This window comes from Passer montanus, unplaced genomic scaffold (genome assembly GCF_014805655.1).
Source record: "Passer montanus isolate IOZ18808 unplaced genomic scaffold, ASM1480565v1 scaffold135, whole genome shotgun sequence".
Lineage (NCBI taxonomy): Eukaryota > Metazoa > Chordata > Aves > Passeriformes > Passeridae > Passer > Passer montanus.
The window spans coordinates 69,714-87,812 of record NW_024360386.1 but is presented as its reverse complement, the minus strand read 5'-3'; the positions used below and the strand labels follow the sequence as shown (position 1 = coordinate 87,812).

General features: G+C 46.4%; 1 protein-coding gene across 1 annotated transcript in view; it reads left to right on the top strand.

The window, feature by feature from the left end:
- Positions 1-18,099, top strand: part of EXOC4 (exocyst complex component 4) — a 316,410-nt gene that overhangs the window by 259,966 nt on the left and 38,345 nt on the right. The window contains exon 13 of the mRNA XM_039699489.1: positions 4,774-4,929. Coding sequence (XP_039555423.1) covers positions 4,774-4,929 — 156 coding nt within the window. The remainder of the gene's footprint in view (positions 1-4,773; positions 4,930-18,099) is intronic.

The following is an 18,099-nucleotide window of genomic DNA, read 5'->3' as shown; positions in this document are numbered from 1 at the left end:
GATTTAAAAAGAAAAACATCAAACCTAAGGGGGCTGGATGGGATGGGACATTCCTATAAATAGCAGCTCTCGTGTGTTAATTGATGACGAATTTTGGAAGCTCAGCGTAGGTGAGGTGCCTCCTGCAAATCGTGTTTTTCTCCAAAATTCCAGTTCCAGTTTGCCACCCAAACTGTTTACAAACGTCAGCTCTGATTCCTGACTAATTGATGAGGAGCTGGGGCTGAAAATGCAAATAAAATGGGAGATGGAGCCCCCAAACCTCCTGCCGTGCTGGCAGCACTTCCCAGTCGTGTCCAACCCCCGTCTCCAGCAGATTTCCAGGACAGCAGCTCAGCTCCAGAGTTAAAAACCATTTTATGTTAAAAACCTGAATATAAAACCGTTTTTGTGGGATTTCTGGAGATACTGAAAGGAGAAACCTACCCAGTTCACAGTTGCTGCCCTGAACAGGAGCCCTTCTTTTTAATCTGCCAACACCCTTCTCCTCTGACAAAATTTGCTGCCTCAAATGCAAAAATTGATCTCTTTCCATGTTTTTCTACATAAGTTTGCCAACATTATTCATGTCCACGTTGAAGTTGCACGTTTTTATTTTGTTGTCCACTCTAAGCTCTGTCTTGTGTGTCCACCCCCTTCTTCTCCACCTTCATCCTCACCTTGTTCATTCTTGAGCCTCTCTGAAGGCTCTGGGCACAGGAATCCCTCACCCAAATGAGTCTTTTTTGTCTTAAAAAGGCATGGGCATCACCAAAATGTGGTTCAGAGAGTTTAAAAAGTGATGAAATCCTCTGGAGGCAGCTTTTGGTGACCAGCCTCCCTTGGCTGAACTCTCTCAGCTAAATTTGGGGGAAAAAGCTGGGAAATAACTGGGCCTGGATCGCTCAAAATGGTGAAGAAAAGAAACCCCTCCTGCTTTCCAGCCAGGCAAAATAAATCCAAGTCCCATTTTTATTGAGAAAGAGCAAATTCATTCAGCCAAAATGGGGCAGCCAAGCGGGAACTTTTGACTCCCCAGGAAATGCTTGTACCACTCATTTTGCTGCTTCTTAGTGGCATCTTCCCCTCCTTCCATGAACTTTCGGGGTTTAAGTTGCCTTTTTGACTCTTTTTTGGGCCAAAGGTGTTTCCTCAGGCTGTGGGTGCCTGGCCCAGCTGCTTTTTAAACCTTGGCAGCCCGAGCTCAGCATGGAAACATCACCTTAGCCGTGGGAAAAGGGAAAAATCATCCCAAAAAATCCACCTGGCACAAGGCAGAGGAGCCCAATTATCCCCTGTGGCTTCCAGATGTTTCCTGCTGGAAAGCCACAGCCCCCAGCTGTGTCCAGGGGTATTCCCATATGATTTCCCAGAAGAGAAATGATTCCTCAGAGTGCAGGATTGGTACCTGGGAAGGTGGGACACACACCAGGATTTTGGCCACGGCGTCAGGGCTGTCCCTCCCTCACCAGCAGGCTGGGAACGGGAAGGATTTTGGGAAAGACATATCCCAGGACAGCTGTTCCAGACTGATATTTCGTATTTTATGGTGTCTGCTCCACAATAAAAGGGGTTTTTCCATCATTTTTCCACCCTCTGTCCTCTGAGGAGGATGGAGCTCCACCATTAAAGGGTTTTTTTCCATCATTTTTCCTGCCTCTGTCCTCTGGGGAGGATGGAGCAGCTTGGTGGGCACCTGGATCCAGCCAAGGTCAGCTCCCTGTGGCAGCAGCAGGAAAATTATGGAGGAGTTTGGGATAAGGGGAGTGGAAGGAAGAGTTCAGAGCTGTACTGAAAGATGTCACCCTGTCCTGGGGTAATTCACTCAAGGACACAAATGGGATTGAAGGTCCAGAGGGGGAACCCTGGCTGAGAAACTGGGAGGAAAATGTGGGAAAAAGGAGTTGGGAAAAGCCAGGTGTCCAACAGAGATTGGGGATGTTCCAGCCTCTTCAGCATCTTCTTGATGAGGGGGTAAAACCAACGCCAGGAAAAATCAGGAGGTGCTGGAGCCTTGGGAAAGAGTGGGGCTGTAATTCCAAGGGGTCCAGGCAATGCTGGGCTGTTCCTTGGATTACTTTGGAGCTCGCTGGTTTCAGTGGATCCGTGGATCTTGTCCACTCACCTGGATCCCTGGAATGTCCAAGGCCAGGGCTGGAGCAGCCTGGGGCAGTGGGAGGTGTCCCTGTCCATGGCAGGGTGGGCTTTAAGGTCCCTTCCCACCAAAACCATTCCAGGATTCCAGGGGCACCACCAGAAGGTGAGGAAAGCAGGAATGGTGGATTGGGCTCTTGGAAAACTCTGACTCTGGAAAAGCAAGGACAGCAGGCCGAGTTTGCAGTCACAGCATCCCAACATCCTCCCCCCACTCCTCCCCAGCAAATCCACAAACAATTGGGATTTTTCCTCACCACCAGAAGGTGAGGAAAGCAGGAATGGTGGATTGGGCTCTTGGAAAACTCTGACTCTGGAAAAGCAAGGACAGCAGGCCGAGTTTGCAGTCACAGCATCCCAACATCCTCCCCCCACTCCTCCCCAGCAAATCCACAAACAATTGGGATTTTTCCTCACCACCAGAAGGTGAGGAAAGCTGGAATCATGGATTGGGCTCTTGGAAAACTCTGCCCCTGGAAAAGCGAGGACAGCAGGCTGAGTTTGCAGCTTGTCAGAGCATTCATCCTCCCCAGCAAATCCACAAGCAATTGGGGTTTTGAGGATGATAAGGATCATAAAACAGAGAGGTGGCTCTGTGTGACTCCATCAGGACACTCCCAAAGATGCCCTGGAGTCCTGGGCATCCGAAGGGCCACGATAAGGCTGGAAATAATTGAGGAGAGCAAACAGTGGACGTGGAGAGAGCTGAGCTGAGAGGGGAAATAACGGGGAGTAATGGGATGAAATTGAGGGAAATAAAACACGAGCTCGGTAGCAGGAGGTTTTTTATCCAAGAGTTGGATTTGTTCAAGTGTGAAATGGACTCCCAAGGGAAGGAGAGGATTGCTGCAGTCACTGAAATGTGCAGAGGACAAAGCCCTGGCTGATGTCTTCCCTTGTCTTGCCTTGGCACAGCAATGCCCAGATAGCATCAAATCCCCTTTTTCCATCTCGGATATCAGAGCTGCTGGTGGAGCTCTTTAAACCCCCTCAGTTTTCACCGGGGTGAAAAATAAAATACTTTTTTTTTTTTTTTTTTTTTTTTTTAATTTTTTGTTTCCCCCGAGTGGAAGAACACCGCCTCCCTCCCAGCAGCAGAAGGCCCAACAGGAATGTTGAGGTCTCGTGTGGCTGGAAACAAAACTCAGCCTTTTGTGTGTGACAGATTGAACATGGAACTCAGAGGGAAGGGGGAATTTGTCTGGAAGCGCGTGTGACAAATTCATTTTCACAAATGCCGTGTGGTTCCTGAGCTGAGCTTGTTTTGCTGGTGGATGGGGAAGGGGTGGGATGAGAAATGAGCTGTTCCCTTCAGGGTGGCTCAGAGCTGGCTCCTGTCTCGGTGCCTTTCTCCTGTTTTCCTTCGCAAAACGCAGATGCTCGGGGTGGTGTTGTTGTTTTTATTTCTATTTATTCCCCAAATCGCCACCTGAATGCTGCTGACACCTCCTCTCTGCCCCAGAATTCCAGCCTGGATCTGGGAGAGTGAGGCTGGAATGGCTCTGCCAGGTCCCTGTCAGGGGGTGCTGGGGTGTGGGAGAGTCTCTGCTGGCTCAGTCCATTCCAGCCTGGGAGAGCTGGGAATGTTCCCTGGAGAGGAGAAGGATCCAGGGAGAGCTTCCAGCACATTCCAGGGGCTCCAGGAGAGCTGCAGAGGGACTGGGGACAAGGGACAGGAGCCAGGGAATGGCTGCCAGTGCCAGAGGGCAGCCATGGATGGGATCTTGGCCATGAGGAATTGCTGGCTGGGCTGGAATTGCCAGAGCAGCTGGGGCTGCCCCTGATCCCTGCAGTGCCCAAGGCCAGGCTGGAACACCCTGGGACAGTGGGAGGTGTCCCTGCCATGGCAGGGGTTGGAAATTAGAATCTTTAAGGCCCTGGATTGCATCCTCCAAATACAGCATCCCATTTGTCTCCTGAAATCCCCAGTCAGGAATTCAGATCAGTTACCCTGCCAAAAACAGAGAAATTCTTCCCCGCTGCAGTCCCTGACTCAGTTTCCCACATAGGATTTAGCTGGAGATGCAGAATTTGGGAAATTGGCCCCTTTTCCCTCAGAAGATGTCTCAAAGTCCATCAGGAGTTGTGTGTTAAGGGAATTTCCTACCCTGTCCCATCCACGTGTGGAATTCCTCTCTACATCCTTTCCTCAGTGCTCAATCCCCACGTGTGTGACATGGAATGCAATGAATAACACAGAATTAAGTGAAAAGTGTCCCCAGGTCAGGATCTGCCCCTCCTGAGGTGGTTGCTGCTCTCCCTGCAGGGGCATCGTGCAGTCGGACGAGAAGCTGGTGATCAGGAATTCGTGTGGAATTCCTCTCTGCATCCTTTCCTCACTGCTCAATCCCCACGTGTGACATGGAATACAATTAATAACACAGAATTAAATGAGAGGTGTCCCCAGAATCAGGATCTGCCCCTCCTGAGGTGGTTGTTGCTCTCCCTGCAGGGGCATCGTGCAGTCGGACGAGAAGCTGGTGATCAGGAATTCGTGTGGAATTCCTCTCTGTATCCTTCCCTCACTGCTCAGTCCCCACGTGTGACATGGAATACAATTAATAACACAGAATTAAATGAGAGGTGTCCCCAGATCAGGATCTGCCCCTCCCTGAGTGGTTTTGGCTGCTCTCCCTGCAGGGGCATCGTGCAGTCGGACGAGAAGCTGGTGATCAGCGCCTCCTGGGCCAAGGATGATGATATCAGCAGGCTCCTGAAATCCCTGCCCAACTGGAGCAACATGGCTCAGCCCAAGCAGCTGAGGCCCAAGAGAGAGGAGGAGGAGGATTTCATAAGGTAAAAAATGGTGGGAAGCGGGGAATGGGTTTCAAGGAGAGCAGCAGCAAAAAGCAGGAAGGAATTTACGGCGTTTTCACGGCTGCCGTGTGTTACAGAAATATTTTATGAAAAATCTTTTTGCTAGGATTCTTCTGAGAAGCTGGGAAGCTTCAGCTTCTCCATGTTTTGCTGCTTTGGAATGTGATTTGGAGAATTGTTTGCCCAGCATGTGAAATTGGTTTTATTTGATGACCAATGACAGCCACCTGTGTCGAGGCTGTGAGCAGTCACAAGATTTTATTATCATTCCATGCTTTCCTAACTTTCTGATGGATCCTTTCTCTCTATTCTTTTTTGTATAGTTTTAGTATAGCATTTTAATATAATATAATATAATATAATATAATATAATATCATAATATAATAAATAAACCTTCTGAGAGATGGAGTCAAGATTCTCATCTCCTCCCTCATCCTGGGACCCTCGAACACAACCACAGTCGTGTCCACAGGAGAATCATGGAATCATTTGGGAAATGGGAAAGGCTTTGGACATCATCCAAACCATTCCCAGCCCTGCCAAGGCCACCACTGACCATGTCCCCAAGTGCCACCTCCACATGGCTGTAAATCCCTCCAGGGCTGGGGACTGCACTGGGCAGCCTTTTTTTTGGGAAGAAATGCCCCAAATCCAATATCCAGATGTTCCCAATATCCAACCCAAGCTTTTCCTGGTGCAATTTCTGCTCACTCTGTTGTTCTGACAAAGCCATTTGGAGAGTTGTCTTTGTGACCCAAGCCAAGGAAGTGCCTGGGATTGGGGAAGGAAAGGATTGTTTGAATCCAGGTGAATCCTTGTCCTGCTGGCTGGTGCTGCTCTGATCAGCCACGTGACGAAGGGAGCAGCATTTTCTGACCTAAAGGAGGTGGTTCTGGGCAGGAATTCCCAAAATCAGTGCTGTCAAAGGAATGTTTCATTTGAGCCATGACCATGGTGGAGTTTCCCCAACCCCAACTCCAGGAACTAACTCAGAGGAGCAAATAAAAAATTCCAATATTTCCAGCAGGAATTCTTTTGGAGACAACTCCCTGTGCCCAAACCAGGTTGTTCCTACATTTCATGCCAGAGAAAGCCTGGAAGGAGGCAGATTCCCCTTCCCTGCACGCTGGGAATGGCTCAGCTCCTGTGAGATTCCAAAGGCTGCACGTTCCCATCCCCATTCATCACTTCCTTGATTGGCACTTGGCTGTAAAAGTGGAGGAGGAGGAGGAGGAGGAGAAGCTGTTGAAAATAACAAGTCCAATTTGCCCAGATTGTCGTTTTCCTCCTTCCCTGCCTGGGAGCCCCGTGACAGGGAGGGTGCAGCCTGGAGGGGATGGGATTTGTGGGGTCACGGAAGGGTTTGCAGCTTGGGCAGGGATTTTAAAACATCCCCAGGGCACCAGGGAGAGGCTGCAGAGCCCCTGAGGTCTCTGTGCAGTCCCTGAGTTGAATTTAATTCAGTCCTCACCTGCCTTCACATTTATCCTTCATTTCCCCACCTGGGAAGCCCCTCCTGGCTCTCCCTGTGGTTCCTGATCCATCATTTTGGGACAGCAAAGCCCCAGTGGGCTCTGCTGGCTGAGTGGAAATTCCTGGCCAGGCAAAAACGGATGGCCGAGCTCGGCCTGATGCTGACAGAAGCAACATTTTCATCCCAAAATGTGCATTTTATCCCATTGATTCCATTCTCCTGGCCATTCACTGAAGCATTTTGTGACACTGGATCAGAGGAGCTCCAATGGCAAGCCCTTGGGAAAAGCCTGTTAATTCATCCACACTGAATTTCCTGGGAAAAGCTCCTGTGCTGTGGCTTTTTCTCAGGACAAAGATCTTTTCTCAGCATCTGTTTGCACAGAGCATCATCTGCTGAGCCCCAGTTCCTCCCAGTGCCACGTGAATGCTCCTGGGGCATTCATTTAAATCTTAATAATTGGTCTGGGCCAGATTTAGCCAATTGATGGCTTAGAAACTTCCTGCAGGATGGGTGCTGGTTGAATAGATCCCTCCTGAAAGCTTCAAAATCAAATTAATTGCTCGTCCAATTTTATTTTTTTTTGTCATCCTCTTCCCATTCAAGCAGCCTTTTCCCAGCCTTTTCTCCTCATACAAAGGAACATGATTTCTGCAGTGCTGCTGCTGCTTTCTCCTGGCACTGCTGATGGATTGGGAAGAATTCTGCCTGGACATTGCAGCGGAGCCAAAGGGAAGCAGCTCCTGTGGAATCCTTGGGTAGCAGAGAATGGGAGAGCTCGCTTCATTATTATTTCATTTTCATTATTTTCACCCAAAGCAGGACTTTTAACCTCTGTGATGTTTAAAATTTCAATATTTGGTGTTCATGTGCCCTAATTCTTGGCTAGCAGGGCAGGACTACACATCCCTTCCTGGAAAAGAAGGCTCAAGCCTGATGAAATTTGGGGAAATGTTCTTTTTTGGACGTGGAACTACTCAGCAGCATCCCTTAATGAATATTGGAAAATTATTCCAATAATTTGGAGCAAATCCTGAAAGTTCACCAGCAGTTTTTGTCCCCTGGAAGCAAAAGAGATCCATGCCCAGCTTTCCTTCCCTCCCCAGCTTTCCTGTAACTCATTCATTTAACTAAAAAGAATCCAAACAAAAAAAAAAAAATCTTTGCAAAAAATAATCCTCAGCCTGTGGACAGAGATTGATTTTGTTGTTTTAACTTTTCACTGTCTCCTGAGTGAGATGTCAGAAGGCACCAGCAGAATTTCCTATTAATTAGGAATTACTCCCATTAATTTGGAATTTATTACTATTATTATTATTATTATTATTTTATTTTATTTTATTTATTTTATATATATTATTATTCCCATTAATTGGGAATTTTTATTATTCCAGTGGGATTGGGCAGCCAGAGGAACCTGCTGGAGCATTTTAGAGGAGCTCAGAGCTTGGTCAGTGCAGTGGTTTTGGTTTGCTAATTCAAGATTTTTTCAGTTTTTAAATTTTCTCGCTCGTGTGTTGATGAGTGTGGTGGGCTTTGGTGTTGGTTAATTATTAGTGTGCTTCTTTCACGTTGTGAGATAGGATTAGGAGAAAGGCAAAGTGGGTTTAAAACATTTAAAAGGGTACAAAAAAATTCTGTTAAAAATAACTAAAAGAAAAAAAATAAAGTAAGAATCAGAACAAAGTGGATTTGCTCCCATTCCAAAGCACAGAAGTGAGGGGAGGCAGGGAACAAAGCCCAACTCTGCTGCTGGAGTTGGGTTTTGGAGGCTGGGAAGAGGCTGCCCTCATCTCTGGAGCACCCCACAGTTCATCCCCCGGGCAGAGGTGCTGCTGATGAACCCCAAAAATGTTCTCAGCTCTGCCTTGGAGAGGGAAAAACACTGGGAAAAGAGCTGGATTCAACTTATATTACTAATACTGTTTAAAAATTTAAAACCCAGTTTTAAAAATATTAGTAATAATACCATATACCGTTAACTTTCATACCTTTATACAATTTTGTAACACAAAACTAACTGTGGTATTTTTGGGGTTCTCCAGATGGAGGAGGAATTGAGAAGCTGACTCCTTGTTCTTAGAAGGCATATATATTATATTATATTATATTATATTATATTATATTATATTATATTATATTATATTATATTATATTATATTATATTATATTATATTATATTATGTCCAAACTGCACAGCCACAATCCCAGCTCTGCCATTCCATTCTGGAAGCTTCTCCAGGGCCTCAGCTCAGTGCAGAGTTCTCCTGGGGCTCAGAGCCTGCAGCACAGAGAGGCTGGAATTCTCAAATTCTCCTGGGTTCCAACAGCTCTTGGTTTGAGCTCTTCCTCCTGCCCAGCATCCCTGGAATTCAATCCCGTGTGTTGGACAAATCCTGAGCATCCCCTGCTGTCTCAGGGGGACAGCTGAGGAGCTGGAAAAGGAAAAGCATGGAATAAAAACCCACAGAGCTCCAGGGGATCCCAGGCCTCAGGGGAATGTGGTGAGGACACAGGGAATTTCTGCAGTTTGGTTTGGGAATTTGGAGCTGGAAAAGGAAAAGCATGGAATAAAAACCCACAGAGCTCCAGGGGATCCCAGGCCTCAGGGGAATGTGGTGAGGACACAGGGAATTTCTGCAGTTTGGTTTGGGAATTTGGAGCAGAATCCTGAGGGAAGGATTGCCCCCAGGACTGGGGCAGCTGAGCTCTCCTGGGAGTTGAAAATCACTCAGACTTTTGGTATTTTTTTTTTCTGGGAATTTCACAAGGTGAATTTGCTGGTGCTGAACAAAGTCACAGTGTTTTATGTCCATGAAATCATTTTTGGCAGCAGAGCCTCTCTGGGTGACTGAAATCCTTCCTGTGGCTTCCAACTCTGCTCTAGAGCAGGACTTCAAACTCCTCCCTCAGCTTTCCATCAGATCCTTTGGATCCAGAAGGATAATTACGGTTATACAATCAGTTAACAATTAAAACCAAATTACTCCAGGTAGCTTTAATATTCCTGTAACCCAGACTTTGCCTTCTCCATACCTTGGTGACAACACTTGCTCTGTTCTGGCTTTTTTTTGTTATTAAATAACAAAATTAAACCAAACCCAGTGGGAAATGCTATCAAAGTTCAGTAGCCAAATATTTATTTAGTTACTAGGAGAGTTCTTGGGGCTGAGGATTTATGTTCTAACAGTCAGAGCTGTTAAAATAAAACATCGTTTATAATTTGAGGTCTGGTTGAAACTCGGGTTTTTTAATAAATCAATATTTTCCGGATATTAAAGGCCACGAGCACGACTTTCAGGCCTCGGAGAGGACGTTCCACACGGTGGTGAATAAACATAAAAGCACAAAGTGGAATATTTCACTTGGCAGCGTCCTCCTGACAATGAAAATTCATCTTCCTTTGTAATAACTTCATCCCAAAATGTCTGTGCACAAAGGCCAGGACTGTCTGGAACAAGGGGCAGTGGTGGGAAATGACAGAGGCTGTCCCCACCTCCTGCTTAAAAATGAAATTTTCATCCTTTGTTGTTTCTCTTTTCTGCCCCAAAACCTCGAGATTCAGTCCTGCTCCCGCTCAGGGCATCACCCAAGTGCTCAGGGAGTGATCAGGACCTGAATTGGTGGTAAATTGCCAGAAATTCCCTAATCCAAACAAGCCCACGTGGAGGTGGTGGCCCTGGGGGAAGGCAGAAGTTTTTCCAGCAAAGATTCCTTGGATAAAAACAAATAATAAAGAGATTTTATAAATGTATTTTTATATATTATTTGAACACAACCCCACCCTTTTCCTTTGTGGAGCTGCAGCCTCCTGAGGTTCCCTGAATATTTTAAAGAAGGATTATTATGAGCCACAAAAGAGCTGGGACAACCTTTTTAAAGATTTTAAACATTTTTAAGACCATTGATTGCTTGTAGGGAGGAGGATGAAGGATGAGCTGTTGGCTTCTGGAGTTGGAGCTGCCCTTTAAATTCAGGTGCTCTTGGCACCTCGTGACTTCAGATTGCTGTGATCACCAGGGAATGACTGACAGCCTTAAATTCGGAGTTGGGAATTGCTTTGGGATGCTTTGGGTGGGAAGGGACCTTAAATCCCATCCAGTGCCACCCTGCCACGGCAGGGACACCTCCCAGTGTCCCAAAATGTCCAGCCTTGCCTTGGGCACTGCATGGATCAGGGGCAGCCCCAGCTGCTCTGGCAATTCCAGCCCAGCCAGCAATTCCTCATGGCTAAGATCCCATCCATGGCTGCCCTCTGGCACTGGCAGCCATTCCCTGGCTCCTGTCCCTTGTCCCCAGTCCCTCTGCAGCTCTCCTGGAGCCCCTGCAGGCCCTGAGCTCCTCCAGCTCAGCTCAGTCAGGATTGTCTTTTGTCGTGGTTGAGACAGAGACAATACAAAGCAGCACACTCCATTTCCAGAAGGCTTCACACAGTTTTTATTTTATCCTGGGTGCTTTTTGTACATTCTTACCAAACTCAGAAGTTTATACTTTGGTCATCAGAGACAAACAAGGTGCTCATTGGAACAGGCAGCTGCAGCTCCTCTGATTTATCCTTCTTTCTGTCTTGGTTTCTGTGCCCGTGACCTGGCAGGAAATTCTTTCAGGGATAAACACGGATCCTCTTCTCAAACATGGATCCTCCTATCAAGCATGGATCCTCCTATCAAGCATGGATCCTCCTATCTAACACGGATCCTCTTGTCAAACATGGATCCTCTTGCCAAACATGGATCCTGTTATCAAACATGGATCCCCTTATCAAACACGGATCCTCCTCTCAAGCATGGATCCTTTTATCAAACACGGATCCTCCTGTCAAACACGGATCCTCCTCTCAAACACGGATCCTCTTATCAAGCATGGCTCCCTTCCCAAACACGGATCCTCTTGTCAAACACGGATCCTCTTCTCAGACTTCTCTCTGCCTCACAGAAGTCGCTCTAAAACCTCTTCCAGTCTTTCTCTTCCAGAAGGTTCATTAGAATTAAACTTTTTGCATTTGCCCCGTGTGTCCATGGCTGTCACAGCTCAGCAGCTGCCCTTCCCTCAGCCTCTTCGTGTGGGGAAATCTTTATTTGCTCAGTGAGTCTGTTCACCTCCTCTGTGTGGGCCTTGCCTGGGTCATCCTTGATGAGCAACAGCAGCACTTTAATGAATTTCCACTTCTAACTGGAAAAAAAAACCATTGTTTTGAGGAGGGTCCTCCTGTCCTGTCATTGCCTTCTCCACAAAGAGAAAATCTCTTCAGGAACACACCCTGAGGCCACTCAGCCTCTTCACTGCTGGACCCCGTGCCCACAGCAGGTATTTTCTCCTCAAATTCCCTAAATTCCACGGGGCTGTGGAAGATGTTTTCCCCTTTCCCTCTGCAGATGGGCAGCACTTCCCCCACAGTCCCAGTCTGGGTGAGCTACAACTTCCATCCAAAGCAGGGGAGGGAAAAAAATGAGGTTTTCTACAGCTTTTTTTACCAAAATCCTGCATTTCTCTGCCACTGCCTGGCTTTATGAATGATAACACTGAGCATTTGCATCTCATTTCCCAGGCACAGGTCTCAAAATGCTTCTCAGAGCTTGCTGAGGGCCATTAGAGCATCCTGGGCCACTTTGTCCCGGGAGGATCATCAGCCTCCCTGAGCCTGGAGTGGGCTTTGATGGCTGAGAGGAGCACCCTGCCCCACTCCTCGCCTTGGAAATGGGCACTGGAGCCCTGCTGCCATTTCAAGTCGCTTCCAGAGGGGTGATGGCTGAGAGGAGCACCCTGCCCCACTCCAGGAACGGTGCCTTGGAAATGGATGCTGGAGCCCTGCTGCCATTTAAAGTCGCTTCCAGAGGGGTTTCAGCACAAATGGAAATCAGGGGAAATTGCTGCCTTGCCTTTCACAGCCAGGCCACCCAGCAGAGCCGAGCTCAGGGCTTTGTGTTTAACCCCCTAATGAACTGAATTCAGCTCTTAAATGGGGCTCTCTTTCTCTCAAGCTGCAGCTGATTTTTTTTCTCTCTGTCACTGAACTTGTAGCACATCTCGCTGTATTGGTTGCTCATGGAGAAATTTTTTTTTAAAGATATATTAATAGAAAACCTTATTTGAAAGCCAGATTAAAGATGACCAACGCGGGCCTGCCCTGGGGCAGAGGCAGGACTTGGTGAATGCTGTGGCTTTGTCATTGCAACAAAAGTAAATTTCTGTCTAAACCAGAAAAAGCTGCACATTTCCACCAAATGCAAACCATCTGCCATTAAATTAACAAGGTAAATCTCGAGTGCTTTCATTATTTGGTGGATATCTGCTGCTTCAATATGACTTAATCTAAATGCCAGCTTTTTATTTAGGCTTCATAAATAGCTTTATTTTCCAATATTTCTTCTTTCCCACCTTGCTGTGCCCTCATGGATGGCCCTGCCCTGGGAGCAGGAATCAGCCTGGCCTGGGAGCTGCTGGTGGTGGATGAAGTTATTGAGATCTTGTTGGTTCTGAGGAGAAGCAGAGGAAAAGAAGGAAAAGCTCTTTTTGGGCATTTTATCTGCTTGGCCATGGCTGGTGTCCACAGATCTTTCTGTCCATCCCACAGCTCAGCCTGTTCCTGCTCTGGGATGCTCTCCACAAACACTGGGAATCTCTGAATCTCTCCAAACCTGTGCCCAGCCTTGGATTCTCCAAACCCCAGCACATCCTCAGCGAGTTTGGGGTGGTGTTTAAGGAAGGAATGAGGTCCCTGCCTGGTCTCCTGGGTTTCCAGGTGGGAATGCCCTTGAGCAAGGACAGGGAGCTCTGCCACCCTCACCCAGGGTGAAACGGGGGCTGTCACATCCAAACCAAACCAGGGGTGATCAGCTGCTAATTAATCACCAATTAATCACCATTTACAGCTTTGATAGAACTACAAATGTGCTTAACAAAGCTGCTGCAAACAGCTGGGACAGCTCAGAGCCCCTGGCAGGGCCTGAAGGGGCTCCAGGAGAGGGACTGGGGACAAGGCCTGCAGGGACAGGACACAGGGAATGGCTCCCACTGCCTTGAGAAGGCTGAGCTTTGAAACACCAGCACCTGCCTCATACCCGAAGGCCCCCTCTAACAGAAGTCTGCTGTTCTTATAGACTGAATGAGCAGCTCTATGTTATGTACTAGTCCTTCCTCAATACATAAGAAATCCATATTACTGTTCTATATTTTTTCAAGTTCCAACACGTGCCTTAACTAATTTGGTGGTAACTAAAAGAAAAAAGAAATCTTTGAGGGTAATAAGCAAATTTGGAAACACTTCATAAGCCTGAACTGTTTTGTAACAGGACACAGGGAATGGCTGCCAGTGCCTTGAGAAGGCTGAGCTAGGACAGAGATCAGATGGAATTACAGAATAAAGCAGGGATTGACCCATAATGTGAGCCCAGACCCACACCCCAAAGCAGCTCAGAATGTGAAAAATAGAAAAACTAAACCCTGGGGGATCAAGGGCAGCCATGGATGGGATCTTGGCCATGAGGAATTGCTGGCTGGGCTGGAATTGCCAGAGCAGCTGGGGCTGCCCCTGATCCCTGCAGTGTCCAAGGCCAGGCTGGACACTGGGGCTGGAGCAGCCTGGGACACTGGGAGGTGTCCCTGCCCGTGTTATTGGCACTGGATGGGATTTAAGGTCCTTTCCCAGCCAAACCATCCCAGAATTCTGCAGCCAAGATCTGAGCAGAGCAATCCCAGCAGAGGACAAGAGTCCAGCTGGGTCCCTCTTGGCTGAGTTGACTTTTGGAGGCCTAAAACCATGGAAAAATTGGGATAGCAAAGGGTTAAAACACCTTCGAGACCAGCAGGGACCTGCTGACTTCACAGAGATAAAATGCCTGGTTTGATTTAACTGAGCATGAGGAGATTATTTTGGTTTATTTTAGAATTCTGGCATGAAAATTCCATAGGTTATAAATGGCTCTGCTTTGCTGGACTCGGGGATTGAAACCACACAGTCCCCAGTCACCTAAAACCCTTTTTTTCCCATCAAAGTCATCTCCTGGTGCTCTCCAGAGCATTTTTTTCCCCTCTGGAATGCCTGCAGTGAAGCTTTCCCCATGGATGGCATCCTTCCCCAGCCTCAGCTTTTATTTCCATCAAATATTTACTGGGATGAGGAGCTCAGCCGCTGTTTCCCCGGCCTGGCTGCTCATTTCTGGTCTGTCGTGGGAGACAGCGCCGGGAATCCGTGCCTGGATCGATCCTGGGGTCAGCACTTAACCCACCATCATCATTACACTAATTACTCCGCCGCCCTAAACGCGGGGGATTGTCATGTAAATGAGTGACCCAATTAGCAAAGCTCTCCAAAGCCTTTTCCAGCCGGGATCCCGCCTGAGTCGTGCCAGGAAATCGGGGTTTTGTGGGAATTTCTCCAAGGAGCCTGCTGGCCACTGCTGTTGGTCCATCCCAGTTAAGTCCTTTTATCTCTTCTGGAGAAAATGATTCCCTGATGGCAAAGATCGGGAGCAGAAAGTCCTCCCTGCTGCTCCTCAGAGGTGACACCTTGCCCTGCTCTGGAGGGGGTGAAATAATTGATAAAATTGTTTTTAAACAGGATGGGGACTCAAGAATCACAGCCAGGGTTTGGCATCACCATTGGGCCACTCTGGTCTCACTCAAACTCCTCTGGGATTCGGGGGAATGACTCTTAAATAACCAGGAATTGTGGGGAAATCAGGCTGAGTCTGATCATCCAGGTGCTTGTCCCTTTTTCTTCACCCTGAATTTGAGAACTCTTCGTCATTCCCATGGATGTTCCCATCCCCACCTTCCTCTGGATCTCATTGGACAAAATTCGTTCCTTCTTTGTCTTCCAGACCTCTGGGCTGCTCCTCTTCCTTTGCAAAACAATCTCTTAAAAACAAACAGCCCTCAAAAAAAAAAACAAACTCTTATCTATAATTGATTAATTATATCTATAATTGTATCTGTAATTGACTATTGTCATTAATTTTATCTATAATTATCTATTTTTTGTCAAAAAAAAAGACGAGTGCTAAGGATCTGTTTCACAGTATTTATTTTCATTATGCTTTTAACTCCAATCATCAAGACACTGGTTAACTTCAGGAATTTTTATTCCTTTCTCTTCCACCGAAAAAAAAAGACTGCTAAGGATCTGTTTCACAGTATTTATTTTCATTATACTTTTAACTCCAATCATCAAGACACTGATTAACTTCAGGAATTTTATTCCTTTCTCTTCCACCAAGTCCAGCAGACTGGGAGATTTAAGATTATTTTGCAAATCCATCCCTCTGAGGCCCAGAGAAATCCTGCAGGGAAGTTTTGAGGGCGTTTTTTGGGAAGGTGCAGCTCAGTATCCCGGAGGACTCTGAGGAAAAGGGGGCTGAGTTTTTGGTTTGCTGTGGATGGAAGTGTCCCCATTGACCTGTCATTTTCCCTGGTTTTAAGGAAAATTAGGTGAAGCACACCAAACAGGCAAAAAAATCTTTCCCAGAACTCAGAAGAAGCTGAAAGGACATTTTAAAATCAAGTCACTTCTGAGATAATCGAATTCAGCCCAGGAAATAATAATTCTGAGAAGGGCAAGTTCTGGGAAAGTTACATCATAAATGACTGAAAGCAGAAAAAATTAACACAGAGGAATTTTCCCAATTGAGGAGCAGTGGAACAAAAAATCCTGGATTTTTTAGGGAATCCTTCCATAGTGAAATTAACTCCATTCTTAATCCTTGTTAGGATCCTGCTCTTCATTCTCCCTGCACAATTTTGCTTCCTTCAGTGAAAAGAAACCCAAAATTTTAATGAAAACTCCTGATCTTTGGTGTTCTTTTAATGAACCAATTGCTTTGGGGTGGTTTTCATGCCTTTTCCAGACTGCAAAGTTCTTAAAGAAAAGTGTGGATCACCCAAACCTTCCATGAGCTATAGGACTAAGCTCAAACCTCTTATGTTGCTCCTCTATTTTATTTAACATATTCCTTTCCCTCCCACCAATAATCATTTTTCCCCAAGCCTGCGTTTTTGCAGAAAACCAGAAAAAAACCACTTTTTGGAGGAGTTCTTGCCTTTTTTTTTTAAAGTGCTAATTTCCTGGGGAAATTTATGCCCGGCAGCAGCAGCAGCGAGGAGCTCGGCAGGCAGGCAGCGCTAACGAGACAATTCATTAAGTGCCGAGTGTGCACACGCAGTAAAACACATTAATTCCCCAAATGAAAAACTAATAGAGTGTTTAGGCTGCTCTTTATCACCGGTGGCAGTCTGGGCTCTGCTGTCATCGGTGTTTACCCAGCTGGTGGGGCTGCAGCTCCTCCTTGCCACCTCAAAGGTCGGGATGGTTTTTTTTCCAGCTTTGTCCCTTCTCCTGCGCTTGGATTTTAAGGACATGGAAAGTTCTGAGTGCCAGCCCTTCTTTTTTGTCTTCCTTCTTTCTTGCTTTTTTTTCCCTACAAGTTCTTCCCTTCTTCAGAACCGTTTGCAAGGGGAAATCCCTTCCTTAAATTCCCTCCAGCGCATCCCTAATTTTTCTCTGAGAAAACAGAACTCTTACATTTGCAGGGTGTCCTGATGAAGGGAGGAATGATGAATCTCACTCCATGTTCTCAGAAGGCTAATTTATTATTTTATGATACTAAATTATATTAAAGAATGCTAAACTAAACAATACTAAAGAATACAGAAAGGATACTTATTGAAATCTAAAAAGATAACAATGAAAACTCGTGACTCTCTCAGAGTCCTGACACAGCCTGACAATGATTGGCCAATAAGTCAAAATAATTCACATGAAACCAACAAAACAATCACCAGCTGGATAAACAAACCACATTCCAAACCAGCAAAACACAGAAGAAGGAAATGAGATTAGAATTGTTTTCCTTTTTCTCTGAGGCTTCTCAGCTTCCCAGGAGAAAAATCCTGGGCAAAGGGATTTTTCCAGAAAATGTGAATGCCACAGAACTCATTAGTAGAAATTTGCTCAGAGATTAATTAATGAGCAGCTCTCCTTGAGCTCGTTTCCTCTTCACCTCTGTTTGTCCTGCAAGTGCAGCTTTGTCCCTTTGGCATCACTGAGTGTCCTTGCCATTACTGAGTGTAAAAGGTGAATTCCCAATAAAATGCTGGGAATTTGGACAGTTTAGACAGCTGACATCCCAAATCCAGCTGTGAGGTGCCACATACCTTGAAGGTTGGACTGGTGGTCTTTAAAGTTCCCTTCCAACATTCTTGGTTCCCTTCCAACATTCTCGGTTCCCTTCCATTCCATGATCTTGGAAGTCTTGGAAGAAATCATTCCTCTGAGTGTTTTATTTCCCTGGATCTAAACTCCAAAAAAGAGAACAATTTAGGTTAAAAAAGGCAATATCTGGGTAAATATTTGAAGAATTTGTTCATTTCTAAGAGGCCCAAATATTCACACCTCAGAGAAGAAGCCCAGGGAAGGTGTCAACCCCAAAGTCCAGCTTTGCTTCCTGAATTCCCATCGCTCTGAAATGAATCCTGTGGGAGAATCAAAATCCAGCTCCAGCTTTTATGGCTCATTCCAATCCTTTCCTAGGGAGCTGGAATTCCCAAAAGGACCAATTTAGGACAAGGAGTGACTGATCTGTACCTTGGAGTCCATTTTTGGTGGGGCATTGGTGACATTCCTGTCCCCTCACAAATTTTCCTCACCAGCAGCACTCTGCCCCAGAGGGACAGACCA